The 18,232-nt window shown below is 34.9% G+C and overlaps 1 protein-coding gene across 1 annotated transcript in view; it reads left to right on the top strand.

The window, feature by feature from the left end:
• The window catches only part of LOC121383417 (nicotinamide/nicotinic acid mononucleotide adenylyltransferase 1-like), a 44,749-nt gene that overhangs the window by 8,271 nt on the left and 18,246 nt on the right, over window positions 1–18,232 (top strand). The window contains exon 4 of the mRNA XM_041513432.1: window positions 10,223–10,371. Within this exon, the coding sequence (XP_041369366.1) occupies window positions 10,223–10,371 (149 nt within the window). The remainder of the gene's footprint in view (window positions 1–10,222; window positions 10,372–18,232) is intronic.

Raw genomic sequence — 18,232 nt, 5'->3', positions numbered from 1 at the left:
CTTTGGGTAACCAGGTGACTGCCAAATTTCAACCCTGTTCAGCTAGTAGTGTAGTAATCAGTTAGTATCCAGTTGTCAAAGGGGTCAAATTTAATTATTTGGGGTGGGTGGAAGGGGGCAGGTATTGCTTTCAGTTTAATAACAGAAATAAAGGCACCCAAGTAAGTTGGAAGGGCATCAAGGAAAACCTTTCCTTCAAAAGGGGCACAAAAGCAGTTTCCTTTCTGTCAAGTCTGATCAGACAAAATGATTTCAACCTGGTGCCTTTGGCTCTAGCCTACTTGTACGGTATGCAGTTTATTGAGTATGGATGCTATTTATCATATTACCATTGATAGTTTACTATTTTTTTTACATATATATATACAACATGGAAGGGCACAGTGACAAATCAGGTAGGGTACTTGCAGTCATTGCTGTGACAAAATAAAAAATCTGAACCCTGCTATTTTGAACCGGACCTTGTTTCAAACTTAGTATTGCATTTGAAAAAGTGATTCACATATGGTTATACTAACTTTTCATATGTTTTGATCTGTACATGTGTAATAAATAATACTAAAAATGTCTGTTTAGTTTTTAATATAGTTTTATGTTTAATTTTGTTTTAAGTATGTGGTGTTATTATATTATCCCCTTTTGATGAGTTGTTGATGGAGATTGTATAGAGGATATTTCATGTTTTTTTTCTTTTCAAATATGATTCTTATGTCAATGAGTGATGTGTGAAAACCATATTTTTACGAGTTGACATAAAAATCGTATTCGAAAAAACACCATGGAATTGGCTATTTATTATATACATCTTTCCTACTTTTTGACAATATTTTTCACTTTTGGATAATATCTTTTGCTTATCCTATATCGAAAACACATAACACCATAATATATTTCTTCCAGTGGAACTTTCCCAGAAAATATACTTGACCATTGACGTTTTAAAAGAAATTTGAATAAACATTCGATCATCAAAAAACCTCACAAAAACATATCCAATCAAACACCGTTAAATTCTTACACTTATACGCATTGACAGTACATTGTGTCATCATTATTTTGCTTCGTATTCAATTTGTTTTAGATATTTTATCGTAATTGCACTTCATATCCTTTTTTTATATATACATGTAGGTACAGTTGTTTAAATTACTTTCTTTTCTTTTTTTCAAATTCGATCAGGTGCATTGGTAATCATCAAACTTAAATATGAAGAAACAAGACAAAAAAAGTAAATACGATTTTGATATTTTCACTGTAGCTAAAATACAGTGAAAATATGACTTTTAACCATATATCACTTTTATGGTTGCCGTAGATCTATATATTTCATTGCTATGTATATAAAAAATTTCAATATCTTCATGTATAGAAATATCTTGAACACGTTCACATTTCACCTCTCTACTTCAAAGGTCAAGGTCACTTACTAAAAATATAAATTACAACATCCACCGACTTCATTTTACATCATGAAATTTTACAGTATTATTGCCAAACCACAAGGCAATTTGCAGCATATTTGATGCCTTGTATTGTCTTTAAAAGATTATTACCAATCAATAGGGAACTCAAGGTTTGATTTCTAAAATTTGATTTGACAATCATGGCTTTGATTTGGGAAGTTTAGTGTTGTTTTATGAAAATTTGGGAATTTTTATTTTCATTTAAAAACATCTTAGTAAGCCTAAGCTTGTTAGAATCGAAAAAACTAATACTATACATATACTTATTCTAGTGTTATGTATAGTTTTCAAAATATGTCTTTATATAATAATAAAAAATTATAATTATTTACATTGATTGGGAATTTTTTATTCCAAAATTGGGAATAAAAAACGACATAGCTTTTGAGGAATGGTGGGGAATGGTGCTGATTATCGGAGTCTAGAAACATATGGTAGGTGATAAAACCCTGGCACTGGTAAAATGTATACAGTTCTTTTTTAATGAACCAGTTCATATTTGAATATGAAGGTTTGTATAACCCATGAACTATGTAATTTATGTGTGTATTACTTCCTTGAATATATGACATGATAATTTTTAAATCATACAAGGTGTAAGTTAATTTTTTGTTTCTCTGGCACATACATGTATACATGTATGCTATTTTTAGACAAAGGGCTCTAATTGGTCATTAAAAAAATCTAAACCAAAATAGTGTTTCCTAAACTGGGTTAATGGAATTATAACATTCCTATTAATTTATCGATTTATTCCATAAAAAAAAGAGAGTAGTTTTTAAGAAGAAATTTGAGTGGACACAAACACACATCCACATTTTTTATTACATTAGTGCTTGTGTTAAGCTTATTGAATTTCTGTTTCTGATTATCATGTGTGAAGACGGTACGTCTCCATTTGTTCTCAATAAGTTGTCATGGTGACATGTATCTTTTATTCTGGTACAAGAATGCCTTGGGTTGCCAATTCAAATTACAAGTTTATTTGTGGAATCTTAATGGCATGAGAATTTGACAGATCAGTTTCATCCTAGTGTTTAATTAAAAAAATTATAAATTTTAAACTATAAAATAACATGATAACTCAACAGGGCATTTGAGCTCATCCAACTAATTGTATCCTATGATGAGCTTATAATACCAGCTAGATTATATTAGATGCTCTCTCTGTAAGTCTAAAGATGCCGGTAGTGGCATACAAGCTGTCAATCATGTGCTAAGTCAGTGATAGAAATAAAGAATGTCAGTCATGTGCTGGCATCTCTGCTTGGTAGTGGCAGTCATGTGCTGGCGTCTGGCTTGTCTATTTTGTACAAGCAGAATGTCAATCATGTGCTGGCATCTGGCTTGTCTATTTTGTACACCACAGTGATAGAAATAAGCAGAATGTCAGTCATGTGCTGGCATCTCTGCTTGTCTATTTTGTACACCACAGTGATAGAAATAAGCAGAATGTCAGTCATGTGCTGGCGTCTGGCTTGTCTATTTTGTACACCACTGGCTTGTCTATTTTGTACACCACAGTGATAGAAATAAGCAGAATGTCAGTCATGTGCTGGCATCTGGCTTGTCTATTTTGTACACCACAGTGATAGAAATAAGCAGAATGTCAGTCATGTGCTGGCATCTCTGCTTGTCTATTTTGTACACCGCAGTGATAGAAATAAGCAGAATGTCAGTCATGTGCTGGCGTCTTGCTTGTCTATTTTGTACACCACAGTGATAGAAATAAGCAGAATGTCAGTCAGTGATGTGCAGAATGTCAGTCATGTGCTGGCGTCTGGCTTGTCTTTGTTTGAAATACATGTCAGTCATGTGCTGGCGTCTTGCTTGTCATTTTGTGATGATAGAAATAAGCAGTCAATGTTTTTCACAGTGATAGTAAGCCAATGAACAAACACATCTAGAAATCGACTTGTCCGACAATATTTTCACTTGTCCAAATAAATAATTTGTTTTCTTCAAGTAAAGGACAATGTTTTTCATTGCTCAAAATGAAACTTGATTGAAAATTTTTACTTGTCTATTGGACAACCACCAAGGTACATTTTGTTTGTCCGAGCAGATTTTCACTTGTCAGGACAAACGGACAAGTACTTATTTCGAACACTGCACCATGGAATTAAACAGTTAATACCAGTATAATGTTAGTAGTTGATGTTGCGTCCGGAAATTCTCATCAAAGATGGAAAATAACTGGAAGTAATTAATATGGATCACAATTTGATGATTATGATCTTTCGGTTCTGCACAAGCCAATATTCTAGAACCTTGCTTATAGTTATAAATAGATCTTTCCAACCTTTCCATGGTGCACCATGCAATTTCAGCAGTGTTCATTCAATTGCTTTTGATGTCCATGCCATCTTTGAAAGTCATTAACATCTGATCCCATCTACATTACGTCTAATTATTTGATAGTTGTATAGGGTAACACATTCATCAGGAACCTTTAATTAAGTTGTCAAGTTGATGATGCCGGTTCAGACGTGAGTGGTAAGTCCGCGGTCTATCTGTATTAGCAGCTAATCTGGGTGGGCTATAATTACTTATTACTTCTCGCTGGAAACTCTTAGACTGTATCATGTTGTTAGGCTATTCCAGGTCACAGGTTTAACAGGTTTAAAAACCCTTAGTATAGAACTGAGGATAGAATATTAAATGGTTTTAAAAACAGAAGACCATGATTCAACCCCTGCAGTTAAGAAAATGTCCACAGCAAAAAAACAAAAACATGTCTTGAATTTTTTTTATAAGAATATCATTGAATATCACTAGCCATAGGAGTGGGGCTACCATAATCAAGAAGCCCTGATTTATTACACATAAATTACATGGTCAATAATAATAATATTCTTTAGGGTGGAAACAATAATCTACTTTAAAAATCAGTGATTACTGCATGAATTATTAATAAGCAGACCATAATTGAAAATTAGTGTTGTAATGGGCATTTGAATAATTTAATAATCGATGATGATGACATAATTCATCATCTTTTAAAATTATTTTGTTGCCAGCTTTTATTCAGTGACATATATCACTTATTTGATTTCGGCACATGCAGTCATTGCAACCCAATTAAATATGTAGACTTGGTAGATTATTGCAATTTATCATGCAACCACTGTTTGTATTGACTGCATGATTATGATGGCCAATTAAAGTAAATGATTGGATTGGATTGGATAACACATTAACGTGCCTATCCAATTAAGTTTCAAGCACGTACGTCTCTCCCAGGCACAATCTCTGACTTCACCAGTGGGGGGGGGGGGGGGGGGGGGGGGGGGGTAAGAGCTAGATGGAAATGGACAGAATTTTGAAAATAGCAATTAGTGAAAAAGTAAATAGAATTTAAGAAAATAAAATAAAAAGTTAACTTACCAAAAATAAAAAGTATAATTTGGAGCAATTTAGAAGGACATTCCAAAAGTGGAGACAAGAAATCTTGCTAAAAAAGAATCCAACTTGGTGATGCAGGCTGTCGAAATGAAAAGTGTTCTAGTGTTCAGTCAGTTCCAATGGCCGCATACATCCCAGTAGAAAAACCGGCGTCATGGTAGGCCATCGGTCTACAGGCTGGTAGGTACTGGGTTCGGATCCCAGTCGAGGCATGGGATTTTTTTATCCAGATATCGACTCCAAACCCTGAGAGAGTGCTCCGCAAGGCTCAATGGATATGTGTAAACCACTTGCACCGACCAGTGATCCATAACTGGTTCAACAAAGGCCATGGTTTGTGCTATCCTGCCTGTGGGAAGCGCAAATAAAAGATCTCTTGCTGCTAATCGGAAGAGTAGCCCATGTAGTGGCGACAGCGGGTTTCCTCTCAAAATCTGTGTGGTCCGTAACCATATGTCTGACGCCATATAACCATAAATAAAATGTGTTGAGTGCATCGTTAAATAAAACATTTATTTCCCAGTAGAAAACTTTTCGTTAAGAATTTTTTTTTTAAATGTAGGATTCCCAAGTCGAGCATACGAAAGCATGTGCAGTGTGCACACAGGCAAAACAAACGCGTCTTACCACGGTGAGCTCCAGACTGGGAACTGAAAAAGCAAATGATAAACTGCTGCTACCAGTTTATTGCTTGTCACATGGCCTGTTTGGTGCAACACATTTACTTTAGACTAGGTATTTAATTACATGTTCTTTACATCATTACTTTTAATACAATAATATATGGAAATTACATTTTGTGTTATGGTAAATCTAACAAAATAAAATAATAATTTAGAAATTATGAGTTTAAATTAAAAAAAATTATTCTGATATAAGAAATTTAATGTTGTAAAAGAAAGGTTTATTTTTTATTTTGGGTATATCAAAGGATGACCTTTCACTTCTTGAAGGTATATAGCATAAAAGCAATAACAGACATATTAATGTCTTAGGTTATCGACTTTATAATTTTCAGGATGAATAGGGAATTCCACTTTGCAAGCCTCTTCAAAATTTAAAAAAAAAGAAGAAGTGTTTAATAAAAACAATTTTTATTAGCCAAATACAATGTACTAAATGTTGTGGCCACTCTGTATAAAAATTAGCAAATGTGGCTATGGGCAGGGTAAGCCCATGTTACAAGGACGATGCAAAGTTGCTTAAGAGAGTCCCAGGCCTTTAAAGGTTAACTTAATAATAAATTTATAAACTATGAGCTGTACAGTTTAGATCTATTTTACTGCAGGGGCGACACAGTGTAACAAGTAGTGGTATGGCTCGAGGTTGCCAGATCGAGGCATCCGAGCCGAGCGTCCGAAGGAATACGAGTATTCTGGTGGGTATTCTGAAAAAAAGAAGAAGTCTGCATGCACTGCCCCTGTACTGTATTCTTTGTATTCTCAGTAATGAGTATAAAGGGTTATTCCTGCATATGCTTTGACATAAGCACCGCAAAGATTGTTATAAACTAGATGTACCTACACTAAACAGAAAACTTTCAAGGCTGTAGATCTCGCTATTTTGGGCACAATTACAGGGTCTTCTGTCTTTTCTGATCGCAGGAAGGGTGTTTATATAGTTCAGTACTGTCATTAACAGCTGCTGTATCGAGTTGTCAATATTCACAAATACATTTCAGGTTATTTTAATCTTAATTAAACGTAGCATTTTAGTAGTTTTGAGGTGAACTATTTTGAGGTCAGCATGTTTGTACATAATGTGGGCGTGATTATTTTGGGCATATACATGTTACTTTGGTCACAACACTATTTCCTTGACTTTTATATTATCTAAAGCCCTGACTTTATCGAAGAAAAACCCCAAAGATAACATTGTCATTCATACATGTATGTGACATCATTCCTGATCGTGTTCTACACAACTGCAGTCGGGGGAAAATCATGCAAATTTCATCACTTCAAAACTCAATGGTACTTTTTCCTTGCAGCAAAAAACCCAACAATTTAATGCAGGATTTTCAATATATATTTTTTATAAAATTGAAAGTCTTTATTTGGAGGTGAAAACACAAAATGAATTTTTTTATTTTTTTGGTCTAGTTTTAACTTTATTTTGTTATAAAAGTTAACCATTAAGAATTGAAAATTTGCATAAACCATTTATGAGTTATGCCACAACACTGTCAAATAACCCATTGCTTTTTTGCATAATCCATTGTGACCATGTAAATAATCTTCTAAATTTAATGTGCAAAAACTAAATTGTGTTATGCGAAAATAAACTGTTGTGAGTGACAGAAAAATAAAGTGTTTTATTTTAACGACACCACTAGAGCACATTCATTTGTCAATCATCGGCTATTGGATGTCAAACATTTGGTAATTTTTGACATTACAGTCTTAGAGAGGAAACACGCTACATTTTTTCCATTAGTAGCAAGGGATGTTTTTTATGCTCCATCCCACATACAGGGTAGCACATAACACAGCCTTTGATAAACCAGTTGTGAACTGGCTTGAGTGGACAGGAAAATAAAACAATTGTTCGCACTGTTGTATTTCGAGGCCTGGAGATTGAGATAATACACGAGCTCAGCTGCCCACGTGTGCGTGCATATAGCACTGGTGTGAATAAGAAATTAATTAGGTCCTCCAGCTTAGACAGTGGTCAGTGATTTGCAGTGCGGTCACCTTGTACATTGAGGCCGAAATTCAATCAGTGTCAAGCGATAAGAAAAATCAATATTAATGCCAGTTGGTGGAAGTGGCTCTTTCATCAAAACTACTTTCTATACACATAGGCCACACTGAAAGTTGTCCACATTATGTATTAACATTTAGAAGATAAATGGCTATTTCCTTCAGCAAAAAAAAAGAGAAGCAATAATAAAAAAAGCAATTTGCAAAAAATCTAAGTAAAATTTTCTTTCCCAAGAACGTAATCTTAGAATGTCGTAACACAATTGTAAAATGCCCAGAATTAGAAGCTGGGATATATGGTGTTTAACGTGGAATGGCCGGCATAAAAATTGAATTTGTTGAGCTCCCCAAGTCGGAAATGTTTTCCATTATTTTGTTAGCCATAGAGCACTGGAGTCAATTTGTTCGGTAATGCAGTTTGCTGGACAGTTTATGCTCACATAGACCATGTACATTACTCAAACTTTGACTTGATGCTCATTGATCTGAGTCACGAAGTTGTAAATTACATGATGACTTCTTGTCAGATTTCATTTGTGTAATCTGTTATATTTACGTGGCTCAATGATTTATTGAGTAACTCTGTAAAAGTCTGCGTAGTCGATGCTAATTTACAGTACAGCAGTGACGTAAGTAACAAGTAAATAGCCGCTAACTGACAAAAATCACCAGTTACAATTATTTACTTAAAACTATCAACCATTAACTACATGTACCAAATCAGGATTAAATATGGATGTTTTTCTAACAGTATTTGCTCATGGAGTAGTATTACTGTTGTTTAATAGACCTGTTCAATACAGCATTATATACCCCTGATATATTATCATCATGGTACATGACTAACACGTGGAAAGTATGTTCACATTTTGCTGATTCTATTTTAGTTCATACTCGGTAAGGCATATACATGTATGTGCGCATTCCCACGTTTTATTTTTCTTTGTTGGTCTCAGTCTGTTTATACATGTCTGTCTGTCCGTGTGTCTGTCTCTGTGTGTCTGAATGTCATGTGTTTTTTAATGTTTCATGTTCATCAGTTGGTAAATAGATTATTGTGTGTGTGTGAGTACTCTGTGTGTGTGTGTGTGTGTGTGTGTGTGTGTGTGTGTGTGTGTGCATCATTTAGTTAGTTACAAAATGTAGTTAGGTAGTTGGTAGTCAGTCAGTCAGTCAGTCAGTCAGTCAGTCAGTCATGACATACAGATAGTATCACTGATCTTTTTATTTGAACCAGTATTTCATATCACTGGTCCATTTATATATCAAAAGATATGTTATGTACTATCCTGTCTATATAGGATAATGTTAGTTAATACAATGGCTACAAGTTTATTTTCTCATTCTTCATACTGAATGTCATCATGATTACCAATGAATTCACAAATGTTTCCGATTAAACAATTCTTTTGATTCCTTAAATATTCCTTAAAGGAAGGGTCAATAAAGGCATTTGACCTGGTATGCATATTCATCGATATATAATGCACATTATTGCTTAATATCAACAAGTATAATCGTATAGTTAATTAATAAAACGGTTAAATGTGACGGCTATTATATATAACGGGTGCATGCAGCCATTTTGTACCATCCCAGTGAATACGCCTTCTGGCGAGCTGGTGGTTACGTAATACCTAACGTGTCACGTCAGGAATTAGTCTTCGAACTGAAGAAACAAAACATACCTGATTTTTGCGGATCCATCGCAATATTCTGTAATAATAGTCATCCCAGTAAGCACAATTATATATTACTTTTAATACAAAATAAACCACCATTGTCAAAGTGTTGAAATAACTGTATTATGGTTTGTACAAAATTAACCCACATAATGAAATAATAATCGGAGTGTTTTCTTAGTTAATTGGTCTTTTCTTTCCATGGCCTGTACCAGTGGTTCCGGATTGGCAGGTGTATATTTAGACGGTTCCCAGATGTACACTGTATCTAGACACACTAAAAGACATGCCTCTTTTATTAAGATCACAGGGTATTGTGTGTTAACTGCATGGACATCCCTCTAATCGTAATCGATCAGCCGTCTTGCTTTATTACTGTAAGTAATTCTGTAAAACCCTTGATTAAGTAGACTTTCCGATCTAAAATCACAAAACTGACCAATTACGTAGTCCCAAAGAAAAGAAAATTATCACTTGGGTATCGTGAGTGGTCATTTTTGCTCGGACGTAGCATACCAATAGGCTTAATAATATGCTTTTTTTTTCTTTGGTTTTTTAAAAAAGAAAAATACTATAACTTGATTTCGTTCTATTGATGCAAATTGAAATATATTTAGTTAAATAGTTTATTATACTATCAAGTCATTTATGTTGTTTTACAAGTCAGGTTGATGAAAGCGAAGCACCTTGTCATAAATTAGAGCGTTTGTTTACACTGTGCATAGAGCAGATGGACGGAGCTGACATCACTTCGCCCCAAGCTATACCACCGGACGTCACAAAAACGAAACAAAATGGCTGCCCCCAGTTAGCATGAATAATCATGTTTTTTTATTAACTCTAAAATTACACGTTTTTCATTTGTTAAAGTGTCAGTATGTGTTGGTGGTCCGGATATGCATCTTTCCAACACATAAATCTCTTGTTTGAGTTTACTCAACCTTTAACATTCCTTTCCTTTCCTGTCTAGGCTGGATACGTGGGAGTGTGAACTGAAGGAGTGGTCTCGCACTGAGAGAGTTTTAAGCCATCACAGGAAGGCACTCTTGAGTCATATTAATGACAACATCAAACCCGGACCGACAAAAAAGCGGAAGAATGTTCACAAAAGCAATGGTGGTGGGTATATCTGATTTATCATGCCTTACCCTCGCTTGCTGATACTTTTTAGTTTCCTTTTATGTGCACTGCGTAATGCAGGGCTCGAACTTAATGGTGGCGCCGACAGCCAATTGCTGTATCTGTGATATGAAGTGTCATAGGTCAGGGACTGATGACAGTTATTTATCACTGGATACAAATTATTGCTGTTAAAAGCATTAATTTAAAAAACACCAAAACAGTTGTGTTTATTTATTAAAAAGGTTTTGGTTTAAAATTGCATTTTAGCTATGGCAAAAACCATTCAAAATTGACATAGGTAACAATTCTTAAGTTAAAAGTTTGAGCTACATGTATGTAATTATGTGGTTTTATGCAAAACTTGTTTAGTATACCAGATGCCAATTTGAGAGAAAAAAACACAATGCTTTATATTTCAAACTATTGCAACATGATGTGTATACATGTACCAATGGTTTATATTAACCCTATAATTAAGGGTATTGAATCCATTTTGATATCCATAACAGATGTATACAACCTTGCAGTATATCAGACAAGCAATTTATGCAGTTATAACCATTTTTCTTAATCTTGTGAAGACACTTCAATTTATCAACATAAAATATTTTACTAATGTAAAACAGAAATACAATTATATGTATATGTACATGTAGTTTAAAGTTTTAAAAACTTGCAAATTTCTGCTATCAGTTTAATAATATACATTAACAATGTTTAAAAAAAGAGAACAAAAAGCTGTTTAATAAGTTAGTGTGCTTTGCTGTTTCTATTTGAATTTGCTGTACATTGTATGTTGTGTAAATAGAAGTTTTTCACACTGAAATAATTCAAAAACATACAATGTGTATTTGTATTTGTACATGGACATGTAGTTAGCATTTTCATATCTGTTTCCGTATAAAATTTTGTGATCTCTCGTGCATTCAGTGTCTTGTCCGTCAGATTTCACTGGTTTATTAATGCTCAATTTGTTTTAATAATATTGGTTTCTGTAACAAGTCTTTTAATTTCCGCTACATTACTCACAGATTTGTGATTGTATCTATTATTTATCATTTCACTGATTTGGCACCTGCACAAATTGTGTATTCAGCTAAAATGGAGCTGACAACATTATTGAATGTCCCTTTTTGTGAGAATAGTGCATTTATCGTGGAAGAGAAGGGATTTAATTACAATAAAATTCTGTCTGTCGTTCCCATGGTAGAATCAATAGAAACCTGGCACATGGAGTCATCTGAAAGACTGATCTTGGTTTCTTGTGAAAATATCGGTTTAGGGTATAATAGCTGAAGTGATTTTGTAGAATGTGAAACCACTCTGTAGGAGTCGGTAATCCTAATGTGTCTGGTACTGGCTAAGCACATTGATATATATTATGCTGTGTTTTTAACGTGTCTCATGCAAATAGTCATTTCCATTCCTACTGTTTTAATTCATCTGGCCAGAGTTTTGTTTCTGAAATTTGAGTTGACACTTAGAACATCAAGTTTGGAAGATTTAGCAATGATATTTCATGTAAACTTAAGAACTGCATTTTGAACTTAAAAAATAGTAATTATGATGTTAAAATTAGGATTATGTCCCTTCCAAATTAGTACTGGAAAACACATATTGTGCTTGAATAATAGTGGTGATTATCAATTATGTAGCAAGATGGGTGATGAAACCCCTACATGTATGTCAGAAATAACTGAATCAGTGTGTTCAGATTTTCAAATTTGTCTGTCCATAACATTTTATAATGTTTGGCGTATCTGCTTTCTTAGCTGTTTAGTCATGTGGAATTGCAAGTCATAGGTCGAACCTGTTATTCTATGAATGTTATTTAAATATTTATTTAATAGTTTTGACCTTGTGTTGATTTTGGGGTATTTATTTGCTGGGAATAGATTATTGAAAAGACTGTTGCATTTGTTTGGAATAGTTTTAGATATTATTATGCAGTGAAACCTCTCAAAACCGGACCCTCTGTAAACTGGAATTCCCTCAAAACCAGACATTTTTCACGGTCCTTTTTTTAAAATCAGTACAGAGCTTAACCTATCTAAACCGGATACCTCTTAACACCAGACATTTTACTTGGTCTCGAGGATGTCCGGTTTAAAGGGGTTTCACTGTACATTGTATTTTTAGAGACAACCTTTGGCATTTCATGGCAGGTTTCACTACTTGTTTGTTAAAATGTCTTTATAACTATAGGTCAGTTAACTTTTGTACTTCATGTATTTTTCTGTCATGGACGGAGGAACCAGCCACAGCCGGCTCTTGTGCCCATGACAGGCATGCGCTACAACAGCTTGTTCTGAATGTGCATGTAAAACCCTATGACCTGACCTGACTTCATGTATATAAGATATTATCAGAAAACAGTAACATAATTTGTAAATTTATAGCAATTTGAGCAGGTTTTAGTATTAATATATTTTAATAGAATTGCTTGTTCATTATTTTTCCACATTCTCCAACGTACATTCAATATATATTTTTTTTCCTCACTGACTGATTATCATTTCTGTTTACATCCATGGGAATGCCATGTAATGTGGTGCTTCAATTAAAACAAGCTCATTGCATTAACTGCACCTCTGGGATTCATCCGCGGGCCACGATAAACTGAACAATCTTGAAGAATGCATGCTGCGTCTATTGAAGTATTGTGTTCCACACATGCCTCCATCTGTGTTTGGATTACCTCACTGAGTTTTATCAGTCTCGTACAAGAACCAAGAAATCAACGAGCTGGCTTTATATGTACTTAGCATAATGGTATTTCACAGTTCTTATCACAAGTTAATGGTATTGATCTGTAGTAATAAAACCAACACTGGTACGTCTCCATACTTCAATTTCTCACCTATTAACACTGGCTCAAAACCCTTTCAGCACGAACATTTGAACATCAGTGCGATCATTTGGTTGAGTCTTACTTCGAGGATTTTTCAGCCGTTTAGAATTAGTTCTTTCACAGTTTTGCCATTCAAGCGAAAATCTAATCTTAACTTCAAAAAAACCCCAGATGTGTCAAATGTTCCATATGTGGGATTCAGAATATATTAGCTTAGGGCTATAAAGGAAGAAAGATCTGAATTGGTGCTTAGACAAGTTTGTGATAAATGGCAGTTGATGGTATCTGATGTGATATTTTGATCACTTAAAGTAAAGTTTGTTTTATTTAATGACGCCACTAGAGCACATTGATTTTTTATCTTATCATCGGCTATTGGACGTCAAACATATTGTCATTCTGACACTGGTTTTTTTTCAGAGGAAACCTGCTGTCGCGACATAGGCTACTCTTTTACAACAGGCAGCAAGGGATCTTTTATTAGCGCTTCCCACAGACAGGATAGCACAAACCATGGCCTTTGTTGAACAAGTTATGGATCACTGGTCGGTGCAAGTGGTTTACACCTACCCATTGAGCCTTGCGGAGCATTCACTCAGGGTTTGGAGTCCGTATCTGGATTAAAAATCCCATGTCTTGACTGGGATCCGAACCCAGTACCTACCAGCCTGTAGACCGATGGCCTAACCACGATGCCACCAAGGCCGGTTTTTGATCACTTAAGTGAACAAACTCTGACTCAGAGTTTTCCAACAACATGTCGTTCTGCTGCTATACAAATAAATAAATTAATTTTATAAATTAATTATTAAAACAAATATAAAAGTTAATAAACAAGAAAAATGCATAATAGTAAACTTGATTTTGTGCTTAGAAAACTCTTTGATAAAGGGCAAATTGATAGTAACTGCCGTTACATTTTGATCATTTAAGTGAACAAACTCTTGACTCGAGTTTTCCAACAATATGTCGTTCTTCTGCTATACAAATAAATAAATTAATTAATTTTATAAATTAATTAATAAAACAAATAAAAGTTTATAAACAACAAGAAAATGTATAATAGTAAACATTGTGACTGACATTGCATTTGCATGACTATAGTACATGGCAAATTTAATTTTGGTCAAAATGATTTCTAGTGGATATTTTAAACATTCTTGTTGACAAATATTCATTAATATTTTGACTGATGAAGTCAGTTCAAACTTTATAGACCAATAAAAAGGTTATTTTTATTTTTTAATATTAACTTTCATTAATCAAAGTTCTGTCAAAAATTCGAAAGTCAATATTGGAAAAAAAGAACCTTCAGTATCACTCTGTCAAATAAACTCAGTATCACTCGGTCAGATAAACTCAATATCACTCCATCGGATAAACCTTTTTTTTGATAATAATATTTCTTTTGGTCATGTCTGTCATAGAGTGAAATACTGGTAAAGAAACAGACTGAATTAATATTTAATGACATCCAATCATGAAGGAAAACATGGGCTACTAGTTGTCAACGGTAAATAAAGGAATGACAGATATACAATCAATATAAACATTCAGTGGTAGATTGAATGAAAAAGGATGATAGATGATTGAAGTCGACCTCCGATGGAATTGGAATCTGAACAATGCCTTTATTGGACCACAGAGGATTCTCCATCATAATACTGACAACAGAAGTCTTCTATTAAGTAGTGGCTTGTGTAATATCCTTCAGATAATTGCCTGATGCATTATCCACTTGGTATTTGACAAACCACCAATATTACATGTAAATGTATGGCGTTTTTACATGTTTAATGCCTCTTTGAAGTCTTTCTGATTTTATGTAATTCAGGATCACATTAGGGTTACAAATGAATAGATGCTAGATATATGTTTAAGATTCATAAAACTGGCCAGCAACAGGCAAAATATAACAACAGTATATGATTGTCACAACAAGTTAGGTATGACAAGTGTAAGTTTGAACATAATTTAGATGGTCAGTTTTAATGATTATCTAAAAAAAATATCACTTAAAAATTGCTAAAAGTAACCCAAGTTTAATATCGTCAATTTTGGTGGTTCTCTAATTAAAAAAATCTTGCATTTTAATATCTGGTATTGTATTACTAGTACACAGTTATGTATTATAAATATCAGAAACCTAGAAAAACACATTTCTTCTCCAGGTATCACTTGTATGAGAAATCCTGCTCTGCTCAGTCACCCATTTGAGTCAATGACCATTTTACTTGCTAATAATTGCTTACGATGATGATGATGGCAATATTTTTATGCTTTTATCCAATAAAGGTTTAAGTACACAACTCATGTGTGGGGCTGTTTGTCCAGCACAGATGCTAATAGGCCTGGGTTATACAGAGAAGAGCCACATGTATGTATCCAAGTGGGCAACTCGGACCAGTAAGAAACAAAGAGGTCTTATGTGCGCACTTTCCCACAGAGAGGATAGCACATACCATTGCCTTCAGGAGTTAAAATCATTATTCCACTATTCAGAAAAATAGAGATTTTCAAGCTGGAATTTAACAAATCTTATGTAAATTCCAATCCATGGCCTTTTATCATTTGTTGAGATTTGACTGAAGCTATCACTTAATAACAGCTTAAACCTAACACCATTGCAACTAGCTTTGAAATGAAGCTAGCACTTACCAGTAATCAGGGTTTCTGCCAGAGGGTAAAACGGGTATGGCGCCATACTCAAAAATTTCTTTCTGGCAGAAACACTGGTAATACAAGCTTAAGCCTAGTGACATTGCTTCTAGCTTGAAATGAAGCTTGCACTTAATACTAGCTTAAACCAAATGCTGTTGTACTAGCTTTTACATGAAGCTAGCACTTAATACCAGCTTAAATACAGTGTCATTTCTATTAGTTTTAACATGAAGATAGTACTTAATACCACCTTAAACCCAACATCATTGCAACTAGCTTGACATGAAGCTAGCACTTAATACCAGTTTAAACCCAACATCATTGCTACTAGCTTGATATGAAGCTATCACTTAATACCAGCTTAAACCCAATGTCATTGCTACTAGCTTGACATGAAGCTAGCACTTAATACCAGCTTAAACCCTATGTCATTGCTACTAGCTTGATATGAAGCTAGCACTTAATACCAGCTTAAACCCAACATCATTGCTACTAGCTTGACTTGAAGCTAGCACTTAATACCAGCTTAAACCCAATGTCATTGCTACTAGCTTGATATGAAGCTAGCACTTAATACCAGCTTAAACCCAACATCATTGCTACTAGCTTGACCTGAAGCTAGCACTTAATACCAGCTTAAACCCAATGTCATTGCTACTAGCTTGATATGAAGCTAGCACTTAATACCAGTTTAAAACCAACAACATTGCTACTAGCTTGACATGAAGCTAGCACTTAATACCAGCTTAAACCCAATGTCATTGCTACTAGCTTGACATGAATCTAGCACTTAATACCATCTTAAACCCAATGTTCATCATTACTACTAGCTTGACATGAAGCTAGCACTTAATACCATTTTAAACCCAATGTCATTGCTACTAGCTTGACATGAAGCTAGCACTTAATACCATTTTAAACCCAACGTCATTGCTACTAGCTTGACATGAAGCTAGCACTTAATACCATTTTAAACCCAACGTCATTGCTACTAGCTTGACATGAAGCTAGCACTTAATACCAGCTTAAACCCAACGTCATTGCTACTAGCTTGACACGAAGCTAGCACTTAATACCAGCTTAAACCCAACGTCATTGCTACTAGCTTGACACGAAGCTAGCACTTGATACCATTTTAAACCCAATATCATTGCTACTAGCTTGGCATGAAGCTAGCACTTAATACCAGCTTAAACACAACGTCATTACAACTAGCTTGACATGAAGCTAGCACTTAATACCAGCTTAAACACAACATCATTACAACTAGCTTGATATGAAGCTAGCACTTAATACCAGCTTAAACCCAATGTCATTGCTACTAGCTTGATATGACGCTATCACTTAATACCAGCTTAAACCCAACGTCATTGCTACTAGTTTGACATGAAGCTAGCACTTAATACCAGCTTAAACCCAACATCATTGCTACTAGCTTGGCATGAAGCTAGCACTTAATACCAGCTTAAATCCAATGTCATTGCTACTAGCTTGGTATGAAGCTAGCACTTAATACCAGCTTAAACCCAACATCATTGCTACTAGCTTGGCATGAAGCTAGCACTTAATACCAGCTTAAATCCAATGTCATTGCTACTAGCTTGACATGAAGCTAGCACTTAATACCAGCTTAAACCCAACGTCATTGCTACTAGCTTGACATGAAGCTAGCACTTAATACCAGCTTAAATCCAATGTCATTGCTACTAGCTTGGCATGAAGCTAGCACTTAATACCAGCTTAAATCCAATGTCATTGCTACTAGCTTGACATGAAGCTAGCACTTAATACCAGCTTAAATCCAATGTCATTGCTACTAGCTTGGTATGAAGCTAGCACTTAATACCAGCTTAAATCCAATGTCATTGCTACTAGCTTGACATGAAGCTAGCACTGGTCAGCTTAAAACCAACATCATTACTATTATTGTATGCCATTGCTACTAGTTTTACATGAAGCTATCACTTAATACTTGCTTATAAACCCATTGGGCCAGTTTCTCGTGCTCATGCTAAATAACACCAGGTTGTCATATAACCTTAGGTTAACCCGGGGCTACGTAACACGCCGAAAACCTTAGCCTGTAGCCATGGACTGGCGGCTTTTCACATGCTTGGGTTCTAGACGTGTTACAAAAACCACGGGTTTTGCATGGGTTATCTGAAGAGTTCGCAGAGTGCATTTGAAAGTGGGGGTCACTGTCAGTGCAATTGCCCGGGGTGGTGGTTAAGTCCCCCAAAGGGCCGAAATTGTTACGAATTTCGGGGACATGTCCCCCACCGACCCCCACCCCCACATAATTATTTTTAATGTTCAGGTGTCCAAATGCGACATTTCCAACCTTCC

Source organism: Gigantopelta aegis, chromosome 10 (genome assembly GCF_016097555.1).
Source record: "Gigantopelta aegis isolate Gae_Host chromosome 10, Gae_host_genome, whole genome shotgun sequence".
In the NCBI taxonomy this organism is placed as follows: Eukaryota; Metazoa; Mollusca; class Gastropoda; order Neomphalida; family Peltospiridae; genus Gigantopelta; species Gigantopelta aegis.
The sequence above is the reverse complement of the archived record's forward strand: the minus strand, read 5'-3'. Positions and strand labels throughout refer to the sequence as shown.